This window comes from Tribolium castaneum, chromosome 2 (genome assembly GCF_031307605.1).
Source record: "Tribolium castaneum strain GA2 chromosome 2, icTriCast1.1, whole genome shotgun sequence".
NCBI lineage: Eukaryota > Metazoa > Arthropoda > Insecta > Coleoptera > Tenebrionidae > Tribolium > Tribolium castaneum.
Genome location: NC_087395.1, coordinates 14,205,520 through 14,232,120, shown reverse-complemented (window position 1 = coordinate 14,232,120; position 26,601 = coordinate 14,205,520). Strand labels below are relative to the sequence as shown.

At 36.9% G+C, this 26,601-nt stretch overlaps 2 protein-coding genes across 7 annotated transcripts; one reads left to right on the top strand and one right to left on the bottom strand.

The window, feature by feature from the left end:
- Positions 1 to 721: 721 nt before the first annotated feature.
- nompC (no mechanoreceptor potential C) lies at positions 722 to 22,237 on the bottom strand. 6 transcript variants are annotated; one of them, XM_015983168.2, is made up of 16 exons: positions 21,835 to 22,237; positions 18,474 to 18,718; positions 18,290 to 18,391; positions 15,062 to 15,163; positions 14,717 to 14,833; positions 11,158 to 11,661; positions 10,992 to 11,090; positions 10,848 to 10,941; positions 9,066 to 10,699; positions 8,857 to 9,022; positions 8,144 to 8,721; positions 4,864 to 5,533; positions 4,698 to 4,787; positions 4,184 to 4,413; positions 1,365 to 1,500; positions 722 to 1,318 (listed from the first exon to the last, which is right to left on the bottom strand). In XM_015983168.2, exons 1-16 carry the CDS (start codon positions 21,917 to 21,919, stop codon positions 945 to 947), a joined length of 5,226 nt encoding a protein of 1,741 aa, XP_015838654.2. In that variant the 5' UTR covers positions 21,920 to 22,237; the 3' UTR covers positions 722 to 944. The 6 variants fall into 6 exon arrangements, with proteins under 6 accessions (XP_015838654.2, XP_015838655.2, XP_015838656.2 ...); XM_015983169.2 differs by having other exon boundaries at positions 722 to 1,306; positions 21,835 to 22,236; XM_015983170.2 differs by lacking the exons at positions 4,184 to 4,413; positions 4,698 to 4,787 and adding an exon at positions 3,919 to 4,151.
- Positions 22,238 to 23,845: 1,608 nt separating this feature from the next.
- On the top strand, positions 23,846 to 26,414 carry Acsf2 (Acyl-CoA synthetase family member 2). The gene is made up of 9 exons (XM_001813659.4): positions 23,846 to 24,062; positions 24,112 to 24,418; positions 24,469 to 24,689; positions 24,735 to 24,852; positions 24,898 to 25,142; positions 25,193 to 25,358; positions 25,405 to 25,661; positions 25,885 to 26,026; positions 26,127 to 26,414. The coding sequence occupies exons 1-9, from the start codon at positions 24,010 to 24,012 to the stop codon at positions 26,343 to 26,345; spliced, it is 1,728 nt and encodes a 575-aa protein (XP_001813711.2). The 5' UTR covers positions 23,846 to 24,009; the 3' UTR covers positions 26,346 to 26,414.
- The last annotated feature ends 187 nt before the right edge of the window (positions 26,415 to 26,601 follow it).

Sequence of the window (26,601 nt, the reverse complement as noted above, 5' to 3'; positions counted from 1 at the left end):
ACCCAAAAGTAGCCCATAAAACAAGAATAAAGTCATGTCTAGAATCAAAGGTTTGACTGCGTCAGCGTCCGCAACACCCTCCGGTGACAAAAACCCCTCAAGTGTTGCATTATGAATGGACCTTTTAGCCCACAGTTCAATGAAACCACCTTCGCCCAACCTCCTCAATTTTTAATTTAATACGGGCAAAAGAGGAGAATTAAGAATGACTTTGTACGATTGGTAATTCGGGTTAATACTCTCTTTGACCATATGGTACCTTTGCGCCCCATTTTTCCTGAGATTTTTGCATCTAGAGACGAAAAGTGCGATATCGTGTTCGATTATAAATGCAGGGATTTGTGAAACATCGCTTTTGTAAGTCATTTGGTCCATCATTACTAGCCAGAAGTAGTAATGCAAGAGCTGAACAAAGTACCACCACAAAAATTAACGTCCCCAGCATTTTGCGTCAAACGATGAGAAAAGACTACAAAATATAAATTATTTGAGGATTATCTAATTTAGATAATGAGGTAAAATTGACTGTCCTTTGTGTTTAGTGATGTGAACAAAACTAAGAAGTTGTGTAAACAAACAAAAAATTGTTTTAATACTAACCTATTTATCTTCAATAAACCCAAAAACGCTTATAAATGGCAAAAATGCAGCCTCACTGATGTCTTGCCTACATTGACGCCTCCAGTTACCCAATTGTTTTCATTACGTAAATAAGAGTCGATTTTATTTATGAATTTATTTAAAAAATAAATAGCTACACTATGATTACGGCATACAGTATACAATCTCTAGTTAAATACCTAATTTTGGATACAAATAACTTGATTGCTTCTATTTCCCCGCTATTATTCCTACACAAGCGTTACGAAATGATGGAGTATAAAAATCCTACTTCTTTAATAAAATTACCAATTTCTTTGCTACTACTGGGTAATTTGGTCAATTTATGTCACTGGTTGTACGCTGTTGGAAGCTTGCACTGCGTCTTCATCGCTCTCGTTTTCTTCGTCAGCGTTCTGTTCCTTCACCTCGTCAACTTCGCCCATCAGAGCTCTGTATTTCTTAGCTATGGCTTCCCAATCGGTCACATGTTCGATCCTTGTCGTGTGCGCCGTGAAGCTCAGCTGCGACCCTAAGGGGCTGAGATGGGCGACGGAGAGCGCGACGGATTCCTTCGGGGCCACTTGGCTTCCTTTCTTCACCTTCGACAACCATTTGGCACCTGCTTTGGATCTAGGACTCAGTTGCTGAGGGCGCTGGAAGCTTCCCATGAGGTGGACCAAACTCTGGCGCTTTCGGGCTTTAACTGATTCATTGACTTTTGTAAAACATTACAATTTTGCTTGAGACAAAGCCACGCTTACCCCTCTTCTTGCAAATGTTGACCAAGTAGAACAACCACGTCGTGATCAAGTTGATGGGACTCGGCGCGGTCGTGGTCCGATGCATGGACCGAATGAGCTTACTCAGCCCGAATTTCCATTCGATGTCGGATTGGGCCTGAGCGAAACAAAAACAAAACGCTTGAAAAATGAAGAAATCGAATTGCGAGTTGAGGGTTTTGACCATGACTGACTGGAATTGAATTACTCGATCTATTGTTAGTCGATAATCGCTACCATTTCGGGATGGGACTGATCCAGGCACGTCACTTCATTCATCTCCTACTTTAAAAAGGAACGGTTTAATTGCGTGAACTGACTCGGGGACAAATCCACATTCTCGTTATCAGTAATGGTCGTTTTAGTATTTTCCCAAAAATTTTAATACAATTGGTTTCAAACAAAATCAAGATGCAGTTCACACTCAAAACACAAAAATCGTGCCACCAAGTTCTACAAAATTCCTTAGGGCAAGTACGCCAAATCAGCACAAGGTGAAACAGCAATTATCATGAAAAGGCGTACATTACCCAAAAATTGTAAATTAAAAAATCTACACCAAAAATTCGTAAATATATCACAAAAATTATACAGTATTCCATTTACTAAAACCTGGTCCTGTTATTTGCTACGACTTAATGTAAATTAAAAACAAGTTTAGGTAAAATTTTATTTATTTACTCGTAGTATTAATAAGATTACGAAACAAATAGTTATTTGGTTAACATTCACACACAAACTGCTGACTCATTATAGTCATTACCTGTTCGTAATTTAAAAATGTTTAACTCTACTGTCATGTTTTTTTACCAAAATAATGAATCATGCATGAAACAAAATTCACTAAAATAAAACAGGTTTATTTCTTCAGTTCTTTCATCTTTAAAAAAATGTCATTGAAACTAAATTCATTTTACTACCAAAAAAAACATTAAAAAAATATACGACACGTGTTTCGACCGCAAAGTGGTCATCCTCAGGTAGAAAACTACATTCTTACCCGAGGATGACCACCTTAAATAATAAATAAAGTAAGTGAAGCGTTTCTAAATATATTTTAGGTAATTTGTTAAGATTTAAAAAAAATGGTGACCCCTGTCACCAAGTCAGCTTATAAGCTTAATAAAACTGACAGTATGCGAGGAGCGGAGGTTAGTTTGAGTTAGTCGGTTTTGGAGCTGTTAATTGTGAACTGTGTCCCGACTTAGCTTTTAAGATAGAAGTAGAGTCGTTTATTTTGTTATGTAGTTTGTAGAACAATAAATTACTACTTTTCTACCATCGTTGTTTGTCTTTACCCCTATCACTGGCGTAGACCCGTGACATATGGTGGAGGCGCCGGGTTATAATACGACACGTGTTTCGACCGCAAAGTGGTCATCCTCGGGTAAAAAGCTACATTCTTACCCAAGGATAACCATCTTCAACAATAAATAAAGTAAGTAAAGCGTTTCTAAATATATTTCAAGACCAATATGTGGTGTGATTAATTTTTAATGTTAAAAACCAAATGTAAGTGAGTTGGGCAATCCCTGTATAATCTTTTAACATTATTTCTCGTATTTTAATTTTGACGGTCAAATTTTGAGCAGTTTTGTGTAAAAATATTGATAAAAAAGCACAATTTTTATTTATTCTAAGTACTAGTAGCTTTACTTTTATTTTTATCGAAGCACTAAACATGTTGCAATTTTGGTCTCAATTTGTTAAGATTAATATATTGCTGTCATGTCAAACCATTGAGTATTGTTATACCTATTTTCGCACGAATACCTGTCCACCTGCCAATAATAAAGTTAAAGTCTTGATTAATATAAAAGTAGCTTCTTAATTAACTCACTTGTAGGGTAGGGTTTAATAAAACATTTTTTATTTTAAATGTTCAAAAAGAAAAACTGCCCAAAGTGACCGAAAATGCCGAATAAGACAGGGTTTGCTCTGTGTTCACTTACATTTGGTTGAGAAAAACCGGGAGATAAAATTTTGGAATACTATATCTCAAAAATTCCGAGTTTTATGCAGATTTTTTAATTTCGTTTAAAAACACCAAGCAAAAACATTCAAAAACTGTGTTAGTGCTTCTCAAAAAGGCAAAATTTGGGTGAATTTTTGACATTCATTTCTTATTAAAAGTACAGTTTTAACCATTTGTTTATTTATGTTTAGCGTGGATCGGTTTTATTTTATTTACAGTTTATTCACCTAGTTATTTATCTACACTTGTAACAGGTACAAGCAAAAGACGCCACAACAAAGCACAACTACCTATTCTATTTTTCACATCGACCTTTAGACATACATAAGCAGACACCGGGCCCGACTTCGTAGACACCAAAAGCTCAAACAGTACTTTCATGTAGTGATAGTGCGCTAATGAGGGATGATGACTGGATACAACAATGAGTCGAGGGTTGGTACTACCAAGCTTCAGTCTGTCCTGCGTGTGTCTACTATGATCCAGTCCAAGAGAACTGGTTTTCGCGAAGAACAAGCAGCGTGTTCTGGTGCTACATAAATTGGGCTACCTTGGCTTTACCTGGATACGCTGATAGGTATCCGTCATCATAGCAATGAGCAGATTAATCAGCACAACGACTGAGACGAGCATGTAAACGCCGAACACAATCTTAAAGAGGACCTCAGTCCACGTGGGTTGGTTATTATTTTTTGTGGCCGTGTTATAGGTGTCGATTTTCAAGGCGTCGGTATTGGTTTGGCCAAATACCGCGAAAAACAGCAACTCGAAAGCTCGGATCGGGTTCTTTTGGACTGGAATCATAAAACATACAACGAATGATTACCTGAATGCGCTGGTACGTATCGGACATCATGGCAATTAGAAGGTTTATCAATACGACGACGGACACCAACATGTAGATCCCAAACACCACCTTGAAGAGGTTGTCCGTCCAAGCCGGCCGCAGCAACCGCTTGGGGTCGGACCTATCCTTTGCCGTCAACTCATCGTAGGTTGTCATGCCGAAAACGGCGAAAAACAACAGCTCGAACGCTAGCAGCGGGTTCATTACCACTGGGAACATCAACTAGTCAATTGCCCGCCCACAAAATCGCAACCGGGACGAAAAGCTGACGAAGACACAAAGGATCTTTCTCAAAGGCGAGCTTTTGAAAAAAATCCTTCCCGAACGGAGCACAAGACGCTCACACACATAGAGACATACGGTTACAAAGCGAACGTCCGACAGACGCAGGACACCTAAGAAAGGGACACTAGAGCTATACACCTGGAGAAAGAACAGTACACATCGAAAGTAACACAGGACAGTCGCTACACAAACGCCCACACGCACTTACTAGGCGGAGGACGCTTTTTACGCAGAGAGGCCCTCCAGGTAGGGCTTTCCTCCGGCAGCGGCTCAATCCATTCCGCCAGCGCTTCCTGCTCTATACAAACACTACATACATTATATACAATTGCAAAACACACCTCTAATAGTTAAGAAGTCAAGTTACAACTCACCGTCAACGAAATATTTCCCTCGTCTCGGATTGAGCTCCCCATTCTTGAACGGCTGATTCAGCGCGACGAACTGCATCGAGAACCCAAACACGAAAATCGCCAGCACGGCCAAGAACCGCGCCAAGTCCTTCATCAAATTCCCTATGATAATAGCCCACGGCCCAAACAGGTGGTGAAATGACAAAAAGTCCAAAATTTGCACACAAGCTAGCACGAACGACAAAGCAAACAACTGGTTCCTACAATACATCAGCGTGGGCCAATAGTTCCTATCAATGAACAAAAGCCCCATCAAATGGACCCCAACCCCGAAAATACTAAACAACAGAACCGAAAGCTTAATCCACCCTAACCCCGATTTGTCACTCGGATTAGTCAATTCGAACAAGAGCAGTCCACTGAGCCAAATCAAAAGTATCCATTCGTACGAGTACGGAAGGAGGTTTTTACGCACGACCGGGTACGGGGGTGTTATACCCACTATTAGCAAAAATAGCATCAAGTAAATGTGGGAGGTGAGGTATGACATGAATTTTATTATCGGGACTTTGTAGTATTTGTGGCCGAGGGGCAGAGTGAAGGCGATCCAGACCGGCGGGCAGATTATGAACAACACGAAAAGAAGGAGCGTACGCCACGCCGCCCAGTTGAGGGCCCCTCTCCAGAGTTCCTGCAAAGGAAAGTCCGGTCAGGACTGAGTTCCAAGAGCTATTTTCAATAATTAGAAGAACGGAGCTACACCAATGCCACAATTTTAATGCAATGACTTTATTTCGATCATAATGAGGAAGCATTATTTTTGTTCTACTTGTATGTTTTATGAGTTATATAATTTTATAAGTAGAGTAAGCCGCAGAGGAACCTTTTATTTTGTTATGTAGTTTGCAGAACAATAAATTATTACTTTTCTACCATCGTCGTTTATCTTAACACCTACGTGCAAAGACGCGTGAAAAATGGTGGAGGCGCCGGGTTAATCCCCTTTGTGACAGAATGCTTATGTAAGAATCAGGAACATTAATATAGCATTAAAATACAAAAATTCTCACAAAAGTACAACACATTGAGAATATTTTACCCAAATCTGGTTTCTTTTAATTTTTAACCACAAAATTAGCCTAATTATTATAATAGAATATTTTTTTATTATTTATAGTACATAGGATTTGCTTAGCATTTTTGATTATATTTTAACTGTATTTCAGTACTGTGCCATAAATAAAAAATATTTTATCAAAAAACTATGATTGGTGTTTTTTAAAAAAGTAAGGTACCCATAATACTTCCTCTAAAAGGAAATCGATTTTTCCATCGCGATACTAACCAACATGTTTTGAATTTAAATTAAACTAACTTAAAATCAGACACAAATTATAATTTTAAGACTCAAAGCTTATATACCTCTTAAACAATTTGAAAAAAGTTGTTTTCTTTCGGTTAAATGAGATTTTTTCCACGTGTCAAATAATGTTTTATACAGTAAGAAGTGCAATTTAAAATATTAAAGTAAGAGTAGCGATAAGAAAATAAAAAAAATTGTTTTTATTAATGTTTTTAACTTCACCCTTGCAGACCTAATCAAACTATTTTTTTTGGACCTTATTTTATAAAGATAAACCCCGGATAAGTTATTATAATTTCTATGGTTACAATTGTTACAACAATGTATTCTTTTTCAAAATTTATCCCCAGGATAAAGTTATCTGTTGATTGTAAAATCCACTCTAGCATTTATTGAAACAGTCCATTTTTGATATAAAAATATATTATGACAACAACTTATTATGAATTTCTCTCACCTAATACCCAAAAAAAAGAAGAAAAACACATATTTTTATAACAAAAAGTGGCAAAAAGTGAAATACAAAAGACTTTCTGTAAATAAATGTACATTTTTCGATGGGATACAATCGGTACAATAATAATTAAAGATCTGTAAGCCCATAAAAAGTACAAATTATTGTTTATAGGATTTAGGCTCTAATTAAACAATTTGCTAAACATAGAATCACGCAAAATTCCACCAAATTGTTAGGTTTTTAAATGCATTATTTGAAAAAAGTTGCAGAAAATCTATGTTCGCTTAATTCACTGCTTACTCACGTACTTCAGAAAAAAACAGTTTAGCTAATTTTTTGAGTTATAGGATAAAATTTTAATTTGAACCGATGTCGTACTTTTGGTTTTTTCCGTCTCACTGTGAGATGGCTCATGGTTGAATTTTTCTCTTTTTTCTTAGAATTTTCCAAGGGATAATGGAATCTATGTGATCTATCATATCTGTTTCTGTTTTAATTATTTTTGGAAGTGTATTGTCTCAAAGCGGATCAACCTCTTGGTATTCGGTAATTTGCTAAGTTTCGAAAGGATGATTTTGCTGATGGCAAATTCCATAAAAAATGGTGACCGCCGTTTTAGTAAAGTTAGCTTATAAGCTTAATAAAACTGACGGGATACAAGAGCGGAGTTAGTCGGAGTTGGTCGGTTTTGGAGCTGTTAATTGTGACCTGTGCTCTGACTATGCCTTTAAGATGCAAGTAAGACCTTTTATTTTCTTATGTAGTTTACAGAACAATAAATTATTACTTATTTACCATCGTCGTTTATCTTAACACCTACGGGAGTAGACGCGTGAAATATGGTGGAGGCGCCGGGTTAGTCCCCTTTGTGATAGTATGCTTATGTTTTCAAGAATCAGGAACATTAATATAACATTAAAATACAAAAATTATCACAAAAATACAACACACTCAAAATATTTTACCCAAACCTGGTTTCTTTTAATTTTTAATCACAAAATTAGCCAAATTATTATAATAGTTTTTTTTTTATTTTTTATACAACGGTTACAATTGTTACAACAATGTATTTTTTTTCAAAATTTATCTCCAGGATAAAGTTATCCGATGATTTAATTTATTTGAAAAGAATTACAGAAAAATCTATGTTCGCGTAATTCACTGCTTTCTTACGTACTTCAGAAAGTATAAATAGAACAGTTTAGCTAATTTTTTGGGTTATAAGATAAAATTTTAATTTGAGCCCATGTCGTACTTGCGGTTCTTTTCAGTTTTTTCCGTCTCACTGTGAGAGGGCTCATAGTTGAATTTTTTTCTTTTTTCCTAGAATTTATGATTTATGATCTATCATATCTGTTTCTATTTTAATTATTTTTGGAAGTGGTTTTTTTGTAGAATAAAATAATATGGTGACTAAGTCAGTCATGTTGATGAGTAATGATTATGAAAAATAAAGTTTTCAATCACTACCTATTTTTTACCTGGAGGTAACGCTGGACTACGGTATGTGCAATCACCTCCTTTTGCTCATTTTCGATGAGGACATCCAGAAACTCGACGTTTCGGCGATCAGTGGCCGTTAGTATTTTGCCTGCAGAGTCGGCCCCTGCCGCTAGGGCCAGCAGTTCAGTAGCCATAGCTTCGCAGTACTTCCCCGCAGAAATTAAATCTTTGGCCCTTTCTTTTTCTTTCCCCGACAGAACAATCAAAATATTTGACAATTTCGCGGCTGTATCAACAGGTGCGGGTGATACAAGAATAAACTCTTCGATCGGTTTATTATTGTGGTTTTTGGAGCACACCATCAAGTTGTAGACAAACCGCCGGTCCTCCATAAGGGCATAAGTATCGTGTTCCTTCGTCATCAGATACTCCAAAACGTCGTGGTGGCCCTCCGAGGCCGCGAACCAGATCGGCACAGCCCCGAGATTCGTCTCCGACTTGGGCGAGGCTCCAGACTCCGTCAGCAGCTTAACAACCTCGAAGCACCCGGCCCTGGACGCGCAATGCAAAGGCGTCCAGCCGTTCTTATCAGGTGCGTTGATCTCCGCACCTTGACCTGGAAGTCGCAACTCTTATCTCACTGACCTTAAACTTAATGCCTAACTTTTCGGAAAGTTCCAGTTCGGATGCGTGTCAGTGGAACAGACCCGAGACACGCAAACTGGCCTTCGATATTAGGAATTTTGCTCACCTAACAACACCTCCACCATCTGATAGTGGCCGTGGGTGGCGGCAATGTGAAGGCCGGTTTTGCCGTGCTTGTCGTGACTTTGCAGCAGCTCGGCCGATCGGCTGAGCAGCAGCCCCACGACGGTGACGTGGCCCCCGTAGCAAGCCAAGTGCATGGGGTTGTACCCCTGAAAGCTGACTAGAACCGAATCACTGCTGAAAATAACTTACGTTTTCATGTGTGGCGGCGTCCACTTGCACCCCCGCGCTGTTCAGCAACAATCTCACGACGTTCTCATTCCCGGAAAAGGAGGCCAAGTGAAGGGGCGTCATTCCTGACTCGTTGCCCAGTGCTGGGACCAGCGAGGCCCCATTGGGTGGCTCCGACTTCACGGTGCCCGGGACGTGGGTCAGCAGCTCGCGCACGGTGTCGGCCTGGCCAAAGTAAGCCGCCACGTGCAGCGGAGTCACCCCTAGTTTTTTGCTGGTGACCCGCAACGTGTTCGAAGACCGCAGCACTTCCAGCACTTGTCCGTGGCCATTTTGCGCGGCCAAATGCACCGCTGTGAAGCCCCCCTTGTTCTCGTCAGTCACCGAAGCCCCAGCTCGGACTAGTGCCTTCACGACCTCCGCATGGCCGCCTTCTGCGGCTATTTGGAGCGGTGTTGCGTCTGTTAGTTTGTTTCTGGCGGAAATAACGCCTTGTCTGTCGAATTTCATGAGTTCTTCGATCACTGTTACGCTCCCTTGGGCGGCAGCAATGTGGGCGCAGGTGTTGCCGTCTTTGGTCGTAGCCATGACTAGACTTGGGTGCTGCTGGAGGAATAACTTGGCGACTTCGGAAAAATTGTTCTGACACGCGGCATGGATGGGCTTTTGGCCCTGTTCATCAGTAGCGTCTATGTCTGCTCCAAGCTCGAGTAACAAGCGACAGACTTCGATCTGGCCAGCTGCTGCCGCCAAGTGCAAAGGAGTTTGTTTTTTGAGAGTCAAGATATCGATAACAGCGTTGTGGTCATTGATCAAGAACTTGACCAAGTGAATGTAACCGTTCATGGCAGCTAAGTGAAGGGCCGTGCGTCCATTCCGCGACTTGGAGTTGATGAAAGCTTTGTTCGAAAGGAGGAAATCGCAGACTTGGAGGTACCCATGTTCTGCTGCCAAGTGGAGAGCTGACCGGCCCTCATTGTCAAACACGTCCACTCTGGCATGGTTCGATAGGAGATTATTGACCATCTCCTGATGGCCTTTATGGGACGCTATCAAAAGGGGCGTCCATCCGGTCAAGTTCTGCTTGTTTAGGGCCTTTTGCACGTCATTTGGCGTCATGTGTGCGATCATCTCCATCAAAACGTCGTTATTCCCGGCCTTGGCAACGTAGTGAAAGGCCGTTTCGTGCTGTTTCGTTTGCAGTTTAACATCGGCGCCGTTCTGTAGCAAAAGCTTGACCACTTCCTTGTCGGCTAAGGGAACTTCGACGTCCTCCTTCTTGACCGCTGAGACGTAATGTAAGGCACTTTCGTCATGTTCGCTGATTTCGTTGATGTAACTCGCGGCAACTTCGTCACCTTTGTGTTCTTTCAAATAGTTGATTAGGTGTTGGACCACGTCTGGCCTGCAACCCCTGCTGGCCAAATGCAGGGCCGTCTCGCCCGCCTTGTTCTTGAACTGGGGGTCTCCCCCATCCTCCAGAAGGAGGAGGAGGGTTTGTAAGTTCCCGTACTGGGCGGCAACGTGGACGGGAGTTTGGCCGTCGTGTGTTGTGAGGTTTGGGCCAGCGCCCGATTTTAGAAGCATTAAGGCGCACCGATCGCCGTCTTTGACACGTGCTGCTATGTGCAGCGCTGTTTCCTTTAATTTCCCCCCTTTGGATTTACGGAAAAAAATATTGTTACTATAGTGCGCAAATTGGGGTTCAGGTTAAAATAAAAAATAAAAGTCCAGTAACACAATTTTATTATTTGTGTGGTGGAAGTGAGGCGAAAGCCTGCCAAATTACAGTCAATCACTCACCTCTGACGTGGACATCCGCTCCATAGCCCAGCAGCGTTTCCACGACGGCCGGCTTGGCTGACTCAACGGCTATATGGAGTGCCGTGTAATTTTCCTAGAATTACCCCTAATAGCAAAAGAACGCAAATTCCGTGCTCGACTCACATTAGTTGTCACATCAACCTTTTCGCCTTTTTGGAGAAGTGTATTGATTATCCCAACATGGCCATACCTCGCGGCGGTATGAATACTCCTAGCCCCGTCCTACAAACCAAAGTCTCCTTATCTGATGGAATTACCATAACAAAGCCTCTGCGTCAAATAACTCTACCTTGTTCGGCATATGGAGGTAGACCCCCTTTTTGAACAGCATAGCAGCGCAGTCTGCATGCCCGTTAAGAGACGCGATATGCATAAGCGTGGAGCCGTCCTTTGTCCTTTCGAAAATGCTGGCTTTGAATTTATCGGCCAGGAGCTCGATTATGTTGGCGTGGCCGTTTTCGGCGGCCAGGTGCATGGGGGTGCGGTCCTGGTTGTCGGTGACGCTGGCCGAGGCCCGGACACCGTAGAAGTACTTGACTAGGGCTTCGTCGCCCTCGGCGGCCGCTATGTGCAGGGGGGTTTGGCCCTCGCCGTTGCGGATGTCCACGCTGGTGCCGTAGTCCACCAGGATGCGGACCATGTCGATGTCCTTTCGGCGGACGGCCAAATGGAGAGCCGTGTCTCCATTGGCGGCGGCCGCTTTCAGTTGCTCGGCCGTTTGGGCGCTTAAAAGCTCTCTGCACATTGACTGGTTGCCGGCCTCTACGGCCAGCAGCAAGGGGATCTTGCCGCGCTAAAGAAATTTGCGAAATTTCAAAAACTGGGAAATCGCAAAAATAATACAAAATGAAAATTAAAAGACAAACTGCTTAGGTCATTTTTGTGCAGTTTTCTTCGTAATAAGACAAAACTTCAATTAGATAATCGGGAAGATGTGTCAAGGGCCTAAAATTCCTATTTTGAGTTTTGAGAAATAGGAGGGTTAAAAGGTTTAATTTAATCTGCACCCAAAATAAAAAAGCTCTAAAGGCCTTACTGCACCGGTTCGGGTTATAGCTAACGCTTAACAAAACTTTGGTTACATATAAAGTGGGTTTAAATAAATCAAGCTCCATCGTGACCTTTTATCTATTATCAGTTAATTTTAATTTCAAATACGTGAAAATGCTGCGGATTCTTTGTACTTGCTTAAGTTTTTAACTTTGAGTCAATTTTATTACAAAAAAAGTTTTGCTGCAGAGATGACTGAAGCCAGAAAAAGATCTAGATGTGTATACTTTCTTGTTTGGATATTATAATGTACCAACAAAAGTCTATATTCAGAGTGTAGATGAAAGTGTAAACGTAGTAATTTCAGAATAAAAAAAAAACACCAACTGTTTCCATAAAAATTAAGGTGCGGAAAACCCACCCTGAAAAGTATCGAATTTCAGTCATTTTCCTCAGTGTTTTACAGTCGTTTTTAGTAACGTTTTTGAAAGTTATTTACAGCATTCATTCTTCTACTCGGGCTGTAGGTGCAAATGCCTTTTGAAATGGAGTAAGTGCTTTATTTAATTTAGAAAAAAATTCTGAAAACTGAAAAAAATAGTGTACTTTGAACATTATTTCCGGGAAGCACTTAAAAAGAGGCTCGTTTACTAAACATTTATTCTAATGCAAAATTTTCTGCTGAATTTGAATCTGAATTTAGTTTCTCGATTTGGAGTTGCCTTCATCACGAAAAAGACGTTTTTGTATAAAAATTCTTAAAAAACTCAAAATTGGTCAAATATTTCATTTACATCGTCATATTTTCCTTGTGAATAAAGCTAGAAACTTTGTTCTTTTTTGCTAAAGATTGCTCAATAAATGTAGTTTTTAAGGTAAATACACAACTTTTAGTTTTGAAAAAAGAAAACTAAGAAACTTAGTCATTTCAAGTGCATATCCAAGTAACTCTAAAATTGTGAGAGTTAAAGATATCGAAATGATTCCTGCACCAAGAACTCATTTAAATTATTAGCTTCATTTTATTATGTATAGGTTTAGCTTTTAAGATAAAAAAATTTCTCGAATCTCAAAATTTCACGAAACGTTTCAAGAAAAATGCAAGTTTCTCACTTTTCTTTTGTCCAAACTAAAACTTGCGTTTATTCGTTAGAATCCACATTCATTGAGGAATCTTTTGCAAAAAACGAAATTTCTAGCTTTATCCAGAAGGAAGAAATGACGATGTAAACGCAAAATTCGACCAATTTAAAGTTTTTCAAAAATTTTCACAGAAATGTCTTTGTCATAATGAAGACAATTTCAAACAAAAAATCCAAACAAAAAATTTTGCATAAGAATCAGTTTAAAAAATCGTGTGTCCTCTCATCTAGACAGATAAATAAATTATTAATTATTGCGCGCTACTGATGAACCCTCTCCTGGCCAGTTGACGTAGAGTACATAAAACATGTACCGGGAAATGACTTGTAGACAGTTACTATTTGAAACACAGGAATTCTCCCCCTTAAAGAGCTTTCGATTTCAAAATATATGTAGAACTCGAGAAGGAGAAAAAAGAATGTAAACTCATTAGAAGAATTGAAGTTGATGAAAAAGTCTTTTGGATTATATATACAACTGAAAGAGTTGAGTTGAATTGAAAAATCAGTTCATTGCTGCTATGAACGTTTATTTAGTTAGTTGATAAATCTTGCTTTTGTGTTCAACAATGTTATTTAAGAAAAAAAAACGATTAAAGTTTCATAATTTAGCACGATAATTATTATTTCGGAGATCAATAACTTCATTATTTTATGGCCCTGCCATTATCCTTTCTAGGTAGTCTTTGCCTTTATTTTTGGCAATACGGCATAAAATTACTCTTTCAATAATTACTATCCAAGTATTCTCAATTTTTAAGCGACAACAAGAACGAGAAATATTTCTCATCGATCCGTCTGCTAATTGTGCATTTAAATTACTTGTTTGATGTTAAGCGCTATTTAAGCGGTACCCAGACTACGGTTTAGTACTCAAGCTTTAGACAACTTAAAGCTGCACTTGTTTACGTGCAGTTGCAGTTAGGCCTAAAAGGCTGAATTTATTCTGTACTTAAAATGAAAAACTCTAAAGTCTAAATGTTTAAAAGGTTTTGACTAGCATTAATCTAATTAACACATAAATTACGAATTTCACAGTTTTATGTCCTGTAAAAAACTGGGAAAATTCAAAGAAGCATTCAGACCTACATAGGATGATATGAAAAAGCAGAATTATTGATTTTCGTGCATCCGAAAAATGGAGCGTAGTAGGTACACAATTAGATACATAGAAACTTTCCTTTACGTTGGAATTTAAATCTAATGTGCAGTGTTAGTGCCAGTCACGAGAACACTGAAATCGGCTTTAATTCGACCATTGCTCTTTCAGCAGACAAATGTAACCACAAGTGAAACATATCGTAGATCAACACAATTGCTGTGTTCACACGAGTTTGCGATTTTCCAGACATCAAATTGAGCAATCTCGCCGCTGGAACTCCAAAAATAAAACACAAAAAACTCAAAACAAAATCGGTTTTATTTTTACACACAACAAAAAATGGAAATTAATAAAGTGCACCTAATGCAGCACGGAATTCCAAAATGCGGGCAATATAACCGCCAATAAAATCTATAATCCCGATCCATTGACATTCGTATTTTGTGTTATTTTTTAGGGGGTTCGAAAGCCATCTTGTACCAGGTGCTGGAATTTCGACACGCGAATCCGCTGGAGGGAGCGTCGGAATTTAGTCAGGATCTGACTCGACGAAAAATATAAATAAAATGTCAACTAATTATCAGTATTGATTGTGGGCACCACAACCGACTCACCCCATCCGGCTTCAATCTGATGTCTTTTCCTGCAGCTTGCAGCAAAGCTCGCAGGATCGCTGTGGCGGTCCCCGTTTGTCTGGACGCCACCAGATGTACAGCGGTTTGATTGCGACTCTGCAAATGTTTTAAAGGAATATTTTAACACTTGCAAAGTTGAAGAACTATTTGTTGCCATGGAGACTGACAACAAGTCACTTTCCAAGTTAAATATTAAGACTTTCGTTTTATTACAATGCTTAAACTTGGCTAACATGCGAAAGTTGAGGAAACCATTTAGAAGGGTTTGAATTGGAATCGTCAACGAGATAATTGGGTTCTGAAGCCTCGCAGTTAATTACTTACGCCACCAGTTGAATACGGATCGACTCCTCGCTTGGTCAGCAGTAGCTTGACCACGTCCTCCCGTGAGTACATCGCTGATATATGAAGGACATTGTAATTGTCCTGGAAGCAGAAAATCGTGCGTTAAGGACACCCGAAATTAAATCAAGGATTAACCAAGGTGCGGGTGTCACTTTGATATATTTGCTCTAGCAAATCTATTGTTTATTTAATTTGGTAAAACGCTTTTTGTCAAAAGCCGGATTGTTGAAAGTTTAATTAATTACACCAAACCTACCCCAAGATATCGATCTAGCATTGTTTGCAACTTTATAATGACTCGGCATGATCCAAAGAAATTTCTGCCACTAATAAGGAAATTGCTTCGTGTCGAAATCAGAACAAAAATTAGATTCCGACGTTAATAACCACCACAGAATAAAAATCAAAATTTTGCGGTAAAAAGAAATCTTTGTAGGTCCCGAAAGCTGATATTGCGTGACGCAGTGTCCCAGATTTGCCAGCACGCGTTAGTCTTGCATGCTTCTTCGATAATCATGACTTAGTCTTACATGAATATTAATTGTTAATTGATCGCCTGTCACCACCAAAATTTTAGCGGCAATTGAAACAGGTGGTGTTCTGGAAATTCAACCATCGATACTGCAGTCCGCATTTTAATCCGCATGATGGTTTAATTTCTACGAAACAAATGAGATTTTCTTTGTGTTCGGAATTTGCATAAAAATACCGTTATGTGCGTTATGAATTTTGAAAAATGGTCAGCCACCCTCTCAAAAAATGAATAAAGTGGGACACATTCAAATAAGAGAATAGCCTTATCACAGTATAATGTCAAATAACATCGAATTTAAGTAAGAGTGTATGTAAATGGAAATTAGTCCATTTGTGTGCTAATTAATTCATACGGCTTTTCATTGTAAGATTTATTTTTAGAACTTTGGGTTTTGCATATTCAAGGTTAATTTGGGGTTTCTTTCGCGAATCGATACCAAAAATTTGGCTCCCATCTAATTATTTATCAGAACTTGCTTTTGTATTTCAGCGTTTGAGAACTATTTCTAGGCTAAAGGGACCAAATAAGCCAAGAAATTATCAAAGGACTAAAAATTTTTCCATTACTTTTTGCAAAGTTTTCATAAATAAAACCACAAGTTCAGGTTAAAGTTTGCTGGTTAAAAACGCATTTTGTTTTCAATAGTTTTCAGAAAAGCTCGGAAATAAGCCGAACTCTCACCAATGTTACTAGATTCTACGTTTATCGGCACCAACAAAGATAAAATTTTACAAATCTTAACGTTCTTCCCAAGGTTTACTACGAGTACTACTTCATAAAGCATAAAAATAAGGGGTGGTAAAACAGAAACATAAAAAATATACAAAAATTTTACACTTTATCTACTGGACTTTACATTTAAGTTTCTTTCTGTTATTGTGAAGTAGAAAATAAATTGCAAACTGAAAAGGAGAAATTGGAAAGTTTTTACGTGAAATACCTAAGCAGGTCTAGCCTATACCTACAGGTGACCCAGGGATGCGTCTATAACTTTTTTGTTACTTGAAATATTGCCATGCTGTTTTCATTATCCGATAAAACAACTTAAAGTCCACAAACTAAAAATATTTTTATTGAACACAGGGTGTTGTGTAGGTAGTAAACGAAGGATACATTTTTTCAAAGGGAACAACCTATATATTTTTGCATAATTAGATTCCACGCAAAAAATGATTGTAACTTTATATAAACTATTATGATTCTATGTTTTTTCATTTCGGAATTATTCAAATTTTCGTTATAAAAAAGACAACTTTTGAATAATCACTGCGAAGTCGCCTATGAATATTTTCCGATAAATTTGCAACAAAAAAACATTTTCTTTTTTTATTCATTTTATTATTAATTGATGATGAGCAAAATTCATTTATGTATCAAGTAATAATTAAATTACTAATGTAATTAGTAGTCATATTAGTACATATCAAAAAATAAGTTACCATTTGACTTATCAGATTCTAGGATAAAAAAATTCTTGTAATAAAATATTTTTTTTTTGAAAAATCTCATTTGAAAAAATGAGTTATTCAACTTTTTTCGTTTTGGCATACCCTGTACATTAGCAGCGTTTTTCAAGTAAAAGTCGACTACTTGGCTAAAACTGCAAGGTATTTTGAGTTTTTCTGTCGGAAAATATTCACTGGTAACTTTTAATGATTTTTAAAAATTTAGTCTTTTTTATAACGAAAAGCTGAATAATTCCGAAACGAAAAGAGATAGACCTATAATAATTTATACAAAAATACATTATTTTTTTGTAGAATATAATTATGCAAAAATATATAGAGTTTTCCATCTAAAAAATATATTATAAGCATTCCGTCAAATCCAAAATTTGTTATAAATTAGTGGTATCTTCACATTCTTCAAAGCTGGGAGCACAGCTAGAAACTAAATTCTCTGTTGTGTTTTTAAACTTCGCTAAAACAAACCGGAAAACCAAGTCGAGAATTACATTGTTTTTGCCTTTCAAGTCTTTGTAAATAGTACAAAACTAGACTTTGCTATGCAATGCATCTTTTGAAGCCATTACTTTGAGTCCCATGTTTATAACCCAGAGGCAATATTAAGTATTCATCGTTTCTACTCGTAAAGGCAGGTTAGGAAAACATTTAATTGCAATCAAATTTTAAATCTCTTTTTGTAAATCCTATCCTATCATCGCAGCAATTTGTGGAAAAGTTGCCTTCCGGATTTTTTTTATCGCTTCTAAGTAGAATAGATGTTTGTACTATCTTTAAAGCTAATCAAAATAAACGTTTTCAGATTACGAAAAATCGGCCATAATAAATCGCAAGCCAACACGAAAATTACAGTTGTGTGTGATATTTCTCGGGCTAACTGCACCGTTATATTTTTAGCATCCATAAATCCCTATCATGATCGAATTAAGGCGCGCCCCGAATTAATAAATCATTAAACGTTGACCTATACCCCATGAACTGTTACCAATCTCATCTCCCCGAGCAATTTTTCTCGCAACCAGTGTCTATCAATCTCCGTAAATCATGCAAACCGATAATTACATTCCGATCCAGGGCGTGTGCCTAAGTGCATTAACCGTTATTAGACTCCGATCGACAAATTTTGCATTTAGGTCAGTTGCGTGTATCTTTATGGAAAAATCGTTCTATTTTCGGACCGATTTTCGCCGATTTTGTAAACAAACTCACGTTGTTTCGAGCGCCGACATCCGACCCCAGGTCGATGAGTTTGTCAAGAAGGGACGTCCTGTTGTCTTTCACGGCGTACATGAGAGGTGTCATGCCGGTCGCCTGGAGACAAAAACGCATTTTTGTTGTTTGCTCGATAGCATTTTAGGCTGATGGGAATATTAAATGAGATGGAAAGACGTACTAGGTCGGCCACGCCAGCCAGAGGGACGGTGTTGGCGTCGTCTCCGGCCGCTGCGATGGATTTCTCCAAGGATTTGAGAACCTGGTCCACGGGAGCCCATTCGCCCTTTTGGCACAGGACGAGGATTCGCTGGGCGGCATCGCGGACGTTGGCACCGGCACTTTGCGGCTTCGAGCTGGGGGTGTCGTCGCCTTCGGGGTTGCTGGCGGTCTCTTCTTTGTCCTTCTCTTTACTGTCTTTGGCAGCTGACAAAAAAAAGAGTTCTTGGATGCTTAAGGAAGCTTCAAAAATACAACTTTTTTCTTCAATCTGTGTATTTTTTATCAGAACCAATAGAGTTTTACCAAATATAACACACAGAATAATAATTTGTTCATTGACGGAAAACAAAATTACAATAATAATACGAGTGAATGACGATAATAATTAAAAATAAATAAAAAATAAAAAAATATATGCCTACAAAAGTGTAGCAAACATCAATAATTAAGGGCGATTCTACCAATCAAACTTCTTTTTAACATAATATTATTTCTACAAAATGAAAATTATGTAAAGAAAGTAACAGTTAAAATTTTTCTTCAAGCTCCTGTTAATTTTTTACTTTTCATTCTCTTTTTAATCGGTCGTAAAAATATGTAACAAGTTGCTCTCTTCACCATTTTTTTCACATTTATCTCTTATATTCATCTGTGTATGAAACAATAAATAATAATCTAACGCTCTTAAAGCACAAATTAACAGTTTTTTTTATCTCTAAATAGAGCAAGTTTTCCATAATTTTTTGCAAAATAAAGTAATAATGATTTTTTTTTATTCTTCCAGTCGCTCAAAAAATATGGAAATTTTTGAGTCAACACTTGATATGTATTAATAATAATTATTATTGCTGACTAATAACAATAATAATAATAATTAGTTTTGTGTTTGATTTTTTTTAAGATTTACTTGTTCTTAAGTATACTAAATATGCAGGTAAGTAGTTTGGCTTTCTTGCAGCCCAAATAACCAATCCTATGGCCGAAAATTTGTAGCTTTCGACTATAGTCCTTCGATTTGAGAAAAATCAATTAAGAATTTTCCAAAGTTTAAAAACTATTTTTTTTCTTTTTTCTAATTTTTCCGAAGAAACATATTTATAAAACATAAATAAATATTTTTTCTCTTATGCGCCACAAAATACAAATTTTTACCTTAAATTAAGTAACAGAATAAAAACTGCTTAACAAAGTCAAACATACTTTTTTGCTGTATAGAAACTCTTAGAAAGGTAAAGTGTTAAAAGCGATATTAAAAAGTGATCTAAATTTGATTATTATTATTATTATTATTATTATTATTTCATCTGTATCTCTTTTTGTAGATGGTGCTTTAACTACTACTCAAGTAATATTTAAAGAAATATAATAGTTTTCCTCCATATTTTTTATTATTATCTAGTCCTGTTAGAGGCAAAATAATCAGTATAAATATTTAAAAAAATACTGAAAAACAACAAAACTTCATTAAAAAAATACTCTTTTCAATTTTTTTCTTCCAATCGCTCAAAAAAAATTAGACACGAGCCTTTGATCTGAAGTATTGACTAATAAAGTCAAAAGACACTTACTGTCGTATTTTTTTACTTTACTTACCTTTTATTTTCTTTTCAATCAATTGTAAAGGATTTTAAGATTTGGCTTGACTTTTATAATTAAATATTTTGTTTTTATTTTCTACTTTATCTTCCTTTTGTTAATTTTTTATACTCTTCTCTAGAAATCAAACATTTATAAAAGCAAGTAGTTTAGCCCCACTTATAGAGAGAGCCTCTCATCATAAAAAAGCAAGTTCTCTTAAAAAAAACGGTTTTATTCGATGGCAAAATAGGCATATAAAGTTATAGGTCGAGAAAGTTGATCTTGGCAATTATTATTATTGGCTAGAGAAGTATATGAAGGAAACTAGACCAATTTTCAGTATACTTTATCATATTTATTGGAAAATTTTATAATAATTTTAAGACAACAAATAAAAAAATGCGTTTTCTTGAGCGTTTCTAAGGGAATGGGGGAAATAGAGAATAGGGTCCTAAGGGAATAATAAAAAATCAATAGAAACATAAAATAACAAACATAAAAATAAGCTACTGATTATGCAACCAGTAAAGAATAAATTAATATTGTAGATATTTGTTGTGTAAGAAAAGAGGAATAGGTAGGTAATTACTAATTAGAAAGAGTCAAGGGGGTCTAAAGACTGGAGAATCAAAATTTAAAACTCCAAAAAAAATTTGAAAAATTTGTTTTTAAAAATACAAAACTCCAGTCAAATCAGTTTATGATTATTTTGCGAAATCATGCATGTCATAATTAATAGAGTTGTATCGTCACGTATTTTTCTTAGAAAAAGATTATAGTTATTAGAAGAAATTTGTTTATTTACGTGAATATTCGAAGATAAAATCCTTATCAAGCTACAACAATTAAAAATTTGTTGCTATTTTTATTTACAAGTCAAGGCTTTTAAAACTTTATCAAAATATTATATCGGTGATTAGTGTAGCAGCACTCAGAATTATTATAAAAGGTCGCCTTTTACCTGGAAAGTCTAGGCTAGCGATTTTAGATCAGCGAGATATCATTAAAGAAATTCAAGCACGTAAAGCATGATTCATTCAAATATAGTTTTATTAGATCATTATAGATGTAGATACAACTGCGGATATTATGTGGTCGTGAAAGGTTCTCGGTAACCCAAATTGCCAAACTGTAATAAGCCATTCAAGCCACCCCTATATTATTTCGTATTTTGATTAGATAAATGGCAAATTTAATAAGAAAGTGTGTCAGGTCAGTGGAATATATCCGTTCTCGAATATCACATTTGAATATTTGAGTTATACCGGAATATATTCAAATAATTATGAATATTATTTTGTCACACAAATATTGTGTTTCTAGGTGGACTGATAAAGGAATATTTTAATAAATTTGGTTCGAAAAGAGCAAAGCTGTTACATTTTTGTGTGAATATAATTAATATCTAAAGATCAGTGAAATAATAATGAATAAAAACAATAGTCTTTGATTGCAGTATTTTACTTACTATGCGATTACTTCAATTTATAATTATAGTCGGCGTTTTTTTTTGTATGATTCTCATCTTGATTCTTAGCTAGTCATAGTATGTATAGTTAAAGTTCTAAAAGTGAAAAGTTTTATTTTTTTAAACAGTTGTGGATAAAAAACAGTCTTGAAGGCACTATCTATTTGAAAGAGTGACGACGCAAAATTTAATGTTAATTAATGAAATTGCTCGGTTTCTTAACACCTTTTTTGCTAATTGGCATTTTTTAAATAAAAATTTATTCAATTTTTACCTTTGTTGTTTTGGTCTTTGCTGTCATCATTCTTGTCTTTGGGGGGGCCCTTCCCGCCCCCCTTTTTTCCAGCAGGCTGCGACATAGCGTTATGTGATCATGATAATTTTCAAAAACTTCCAAAGAAAAAAACAACTAATTTTCTTAGCTAAAGAGTACACTCTAAACATAACTGTTCATGAATAGCCCGTCACTCCTACTTCTTCCTTCTATTAATTTTTTTAATGAGAAACGAGACAATAATTTGCAAACATTTGGAAATGATGTCTCCCGAAGACAACATTTCGTTAAATTACCACGGCACGATAGTGTTATAGTTTCCGATAAACCGGCGCTTGACTACAAGTCACCACTATGTCTTGTTAATGTTCTTTATCAAACTAGAGCGGTTTTGAAGAAATCTCAACTGAAAGCTGAAACATTAGCCCATTCTTTGCCAATGGGAATGCAGACATCCCCACTCCAACCCCGGCAGGGTGTTGCGATTCAACATTTCAGCGCTGAGAAGCTTGCAGACACAATGACCTTCTGAAATAAACCACTAAATCAGCCATTATAGATTAATCCTGCCCAATTTCCACAAAACTAGTTCAGGTTTACATAAACCTACTGTAGTCAAAGCTCGCACACAGACCCCATTGCATTTTTAGTTATAGATTTTATGCAAATTGCAAATGGAAAACTTTCTTATGTAACCCCTATTTTTATCAAATGAGAAACAATTCAAAAGGACATAAATCAAATAAAATTTAAACCGTTTCAGGAAACACCTAATTAACAAAACTGTGTTTTATTACAAAAGACTTGCAAATTCAAGGCCTGAAAAATGTCTCATGTCTCTTTTCAGCTTATTGATAGCTTTCTGGCTGTTTACTTAAAGTCTCTTTTCAATATATTGTTTGAAAAGTTTCAGCGCTGAAAATCCGACCAATGGCAAAGCTGCAACATCGAGTGCGTGTCGAACGTCAGCACGCTATTTCCGGTGGAGGTTCCGGTCAACCACGGCCTTCTGCGACCAACAACACTCAGAAACTTAAAGAAGCCAAAATAATTGTTTAATTGGAAACTATTTAGGAACAAAACAAATTCAGAGATCATTAAAAAAATTAAATGAATGCATGGATAAAGATGGGGGTTGAGAAATATTTGTCTTTTTAAATCTTTTCGTTTTGATTCCTCTCAGACACAGTTAGAAGTAAGTTTATCATCATAATTTTTTATTTAATCGGTTTTTAATCAGAAAAATTCTTTCTGGACTTGCAAACAGCCCCTATATCAATTTTTCATCCCTTTAGTGTAACAGTTAATAGTCGAATTTTATCGATTTTCAAAACATTTCTCGTATTATCTCAAGCACTAGGAGTGTTACTACAATAAATTTTAGAGGTGGAAATTGTGTAATATATACCTAGTGGCTACAATAAACCTTTATGTTAGCAAAAAATAAATTTTTATTAATACAAATTGATGTACATAGAAGTTGTTCTCAAACAGAAGAAAAATTTTTACTATCAGAATAGACAGAGCGGAAAAAAATCAGACCATCATTTGAATAATAATAATAATAATAATAATTTGAAGAAATACCTATTAATTTTACATAATAATTGTTAATTACATACTATATGATAAAAATTTGATGAACAATTTTCCTGTTTCCGATAAATGAAAAGCAGAAAATATTGTAATATTAATCTTGTTTATTTTTAATAATCTTGTATAAATTGTACTTTGTCCTCAGTGCATTAATTTTATTCTATTTTTGTTTTCCCACTCACTGAACCAAAGCAAGTTTTTCAATTTATTGTAATACTAATAAAGATAATTCCTAGCAACCTGAATTCTTTTCTTGAACAAACATTGATTTTTCTCTCTACAGTCCATTTTTAAATCAGCAGTGATCGATAATATTTGGAGAATAATCTTGACTGAAATAACTTATCTAAATTTAAATAAATCTACATGAGAAAGACCTCCCACAAAGCCATGTGGAGAGTCAGACATGCGTCTAGTTTTGAGCCAAGTTCAGTATTACGAGTATTTATCAACCAGAAACATTATGGTTTTTATCTTGTCGTTTAGCAAGTTTAGTGATTATCTTTTAATTATCGGGTCCAATAGCTAATACATTTATACCGCGGTACTTTTTAATCTAATTATATTCCTCTAGTAAAAATGTTGAAGACTGTTAGCAGCAAATATCCCCGGATATCTCTAGTAAAAAAATCGTAAGTGAAAGCAAGATGTTCCAGTTATCTTGAGTAAACAAATTTTTAGAAAATGTAGCCACTACTCAACCAAACTAAGCTACAAACATAACCTTGGCGAAGAACCATTACGTCACATTACTATCGGAACACTTCTTGAGGAAACCGTCGCTAAATTTGGGGACAGGAAAGCATTGATCTCTAGACACCAGAAAAAGTCACTAACTTTTGCGGAAATTCTGGACCAGACGGACAAACTAGCATCAGGGTTTAGGTCAATAGGATTAGAAAAAAATGACCGGGTGGGCCTATGGGCGCCCAATTTAATCGAATGGTACATTACTAAAATGGCCTGTGCGCGAGCTGGGTTGATTATGGTACGACTTTGATAATAATTTACATTATTTCGTTACTTGGGAGCTTCTAGGTAGGCTTAAATCCGGCCTACCAGCCGCCGGAAATGGAGTATTGTATTAATAAGGTCGGAATTAAGGCCATTGTGTGCGCTGATCAGTTCAAGAGCCAAAATTTTTATGAAAACTTGGCAACTGTAGCGCCCGAACTGGAAAAATCCGAGCCTGGAAAAGTGAAAAGTGGCAAAGTACCGTCGCTTCAAACTGTGATAACCATGAGTGAAAACAAAAAACGGTGAGCAGCTAGCACGATTTTTGAATTTTTTGTAATGTTTTTTAGAGGGGCCTTCAATTTCGGCGAAATTCTAGACTTAGCTACCAATGACAGTATTGCACAAATCAGAAAGTACCAACGAGATATTAGTCCCGACGGCCCTTGCAATTTACAGTTTACATCGGTACGTAGTTGTCTGACTTTTATTGAAAAATTAATTGTAAAGTAGGGAACCACCGGTAAACCGAAAGCTGCTCTGACCTCTCACTTCAATATGGTCAACAATGGCTATCTGATAGGCAAACGAAACGAACTGAATCGGAAACATCACACCATTTGCTTGCAAGTACCATTTTTCCACGCTTTTGGTACCACCATATCCATAATGGCGGCGTTAAACCACGGCGCAACGATGGTACTACCCACAGATGGGTACAGTCCGGACAAATCCCTTGATGCCATCAAGGAAGAGAAGTACAACCAAATAAAAATTTTGCTTTCTTGGTCCTCAAACTGTAATTTAGATGTACCATAATCCACGGTACCCCAACCATGTACGTGGATCTGGTCCACCAGCAAGAAGTGCGCAAAGAGGACATTTCGCCGGAAATCGCAGTTGCAGGTGGGGCTCTTTGTGCCCCTCAACTTTTCAAAAAAATGCTTTCGGTGCTCAATGTGAAAAAAGTGAAAGTACGGCAGTACTACTGTTTGAAACGAAATAATTTCCCAGTTCTAGTCTGTCTATGGTTTGACTGAAACCACGGCGGTAGTGTTCCACTCTATGGTCACAGAAAGCGAAGAAAAGGCTGTTTCGACCGTTGGTCACGTTGGTGAACATGTTGAGGTGAAAATCGTTGACAAGGACGGTGTTGTGGTCCCGTGTGGCACCCCAGGCGAGTTGTGCATACGGGCATATTGCAATATGTTGGGTTATTGGGAAGATGAAGCCAAGACCAAGGAAATGATCGGACCCGATAATTGGCTAATGACTGGGTTTGTCTTTTTTTTGTTGGTAACATTTTAAGCTTTTTTTTAATATCTGAATCCTTGATTTTTGAGTAATTTTTTAATGTTTTGAGTAACACTTATGTGAAAACGCTTAAGTTCTTGGGTGTCCAGGCATGCAACTCGCATACGCTCGTTGCATTACGACAGCCTCGAACTTTAAGCTTGTGTTTGATTAGTGATTTTTGATTGTGTTTGATTGATTGATTAGTGACCAGTTTATACTTGAAGAAGACGGTTACGGAAAAGTCGTCGGACGACTCAAAGAAATGATTATAAGGGGAGGCGAAAACATATTCCCTAAAGAAATTGAAGAATTCCTTAATTCCCATCCAAATATTTTGGAGACACATGTAAGTCGTAAACCTTATCAATGTTATATTTATTTTAGGGATTTGTAATAATCTGTTTTTAAAGTGTTGCCTTTTTATAACACAATAAACAAAATTGCAGGTTATCGGGCTTCCCCACGAACGGCTTGGAGAGGAAGTTTGTGCATGCATTCGCGTCAAACCCGGGACCAAAGTCACGTTTGACGATATGGTCAGTTTTTGCAAAGGCAAAATGGCCCATTTTAAAATCCCGTCCAAGTTAAAAGTTGTTGACGAATTCCCCAAAACAACTTCGGGCAAAATACAAAAGTTCAAGCTGAAGGACTTGCCCGCAAATTAAAACAGTACAAAAACGTGTAATTGAAATATTTATTTTTTAACTGTTGTTTTAATAAATTTTTCTCGCATAGCCTTGAGTTGATTGTCTCGACGTTTACTTTTTTCTTCCTCCAGTATACGATTCCACGGGTTCAAAACTATGACGCCGGTCAAGGATACGACTTAATTTCTAATATTTTACGAAAGTAATTGCTAAAAGGACGCAAATGGCGAACTGGAACTCAGTTCTAAATCTATTTTAAAAACACGCAACATGA

Bases quoted from the DNA above. Each gene is read 5' to 3' on its own strand.
- nompC (XM_015983168.2), bottom strand. From the start codon at position 21,919: ATGTCGCAGCCTGCTGGAAAAAAGGGGGGCGGGAAGGGCCCCCCCAAA. The intron at 18,719-21,834 runs GTAAAAATTGAA...TTTTTTTGTCAG, and splicing joins CAAAGACCAAAACAACAAAG to CTGCCAAAGACAGTAAAGAG. The intron at 10,942-10,991 runs GTGAGTCGAGCA...GGGTAATTCTAG, and splicing joins AGGTTGATGTGACAACTAAT to GAAAATTACACGGCACTCCA.
- Acsf2 (XM_001813659.4), top strand. From the start codon at position 24,010: ATGTTGAAGACTGTTAGCAGCAAATATCCCCGGATATCTCTAGTAAAA. The intron at 25,143-25,192 runs GTACAACCAAAT...ACTGTAATTTAG, and splicing joins GATGCCATCAAGGAAGAGAA to ATGTACCATAATCCACGGTA. The intron at 26,027-26,126 runs GTAAGTCGTAAA...ACAAAATTGCAG, and splicing joins CAAATATTTTGGAGACACAT to GTTATCGGGCTTCCCCACGA.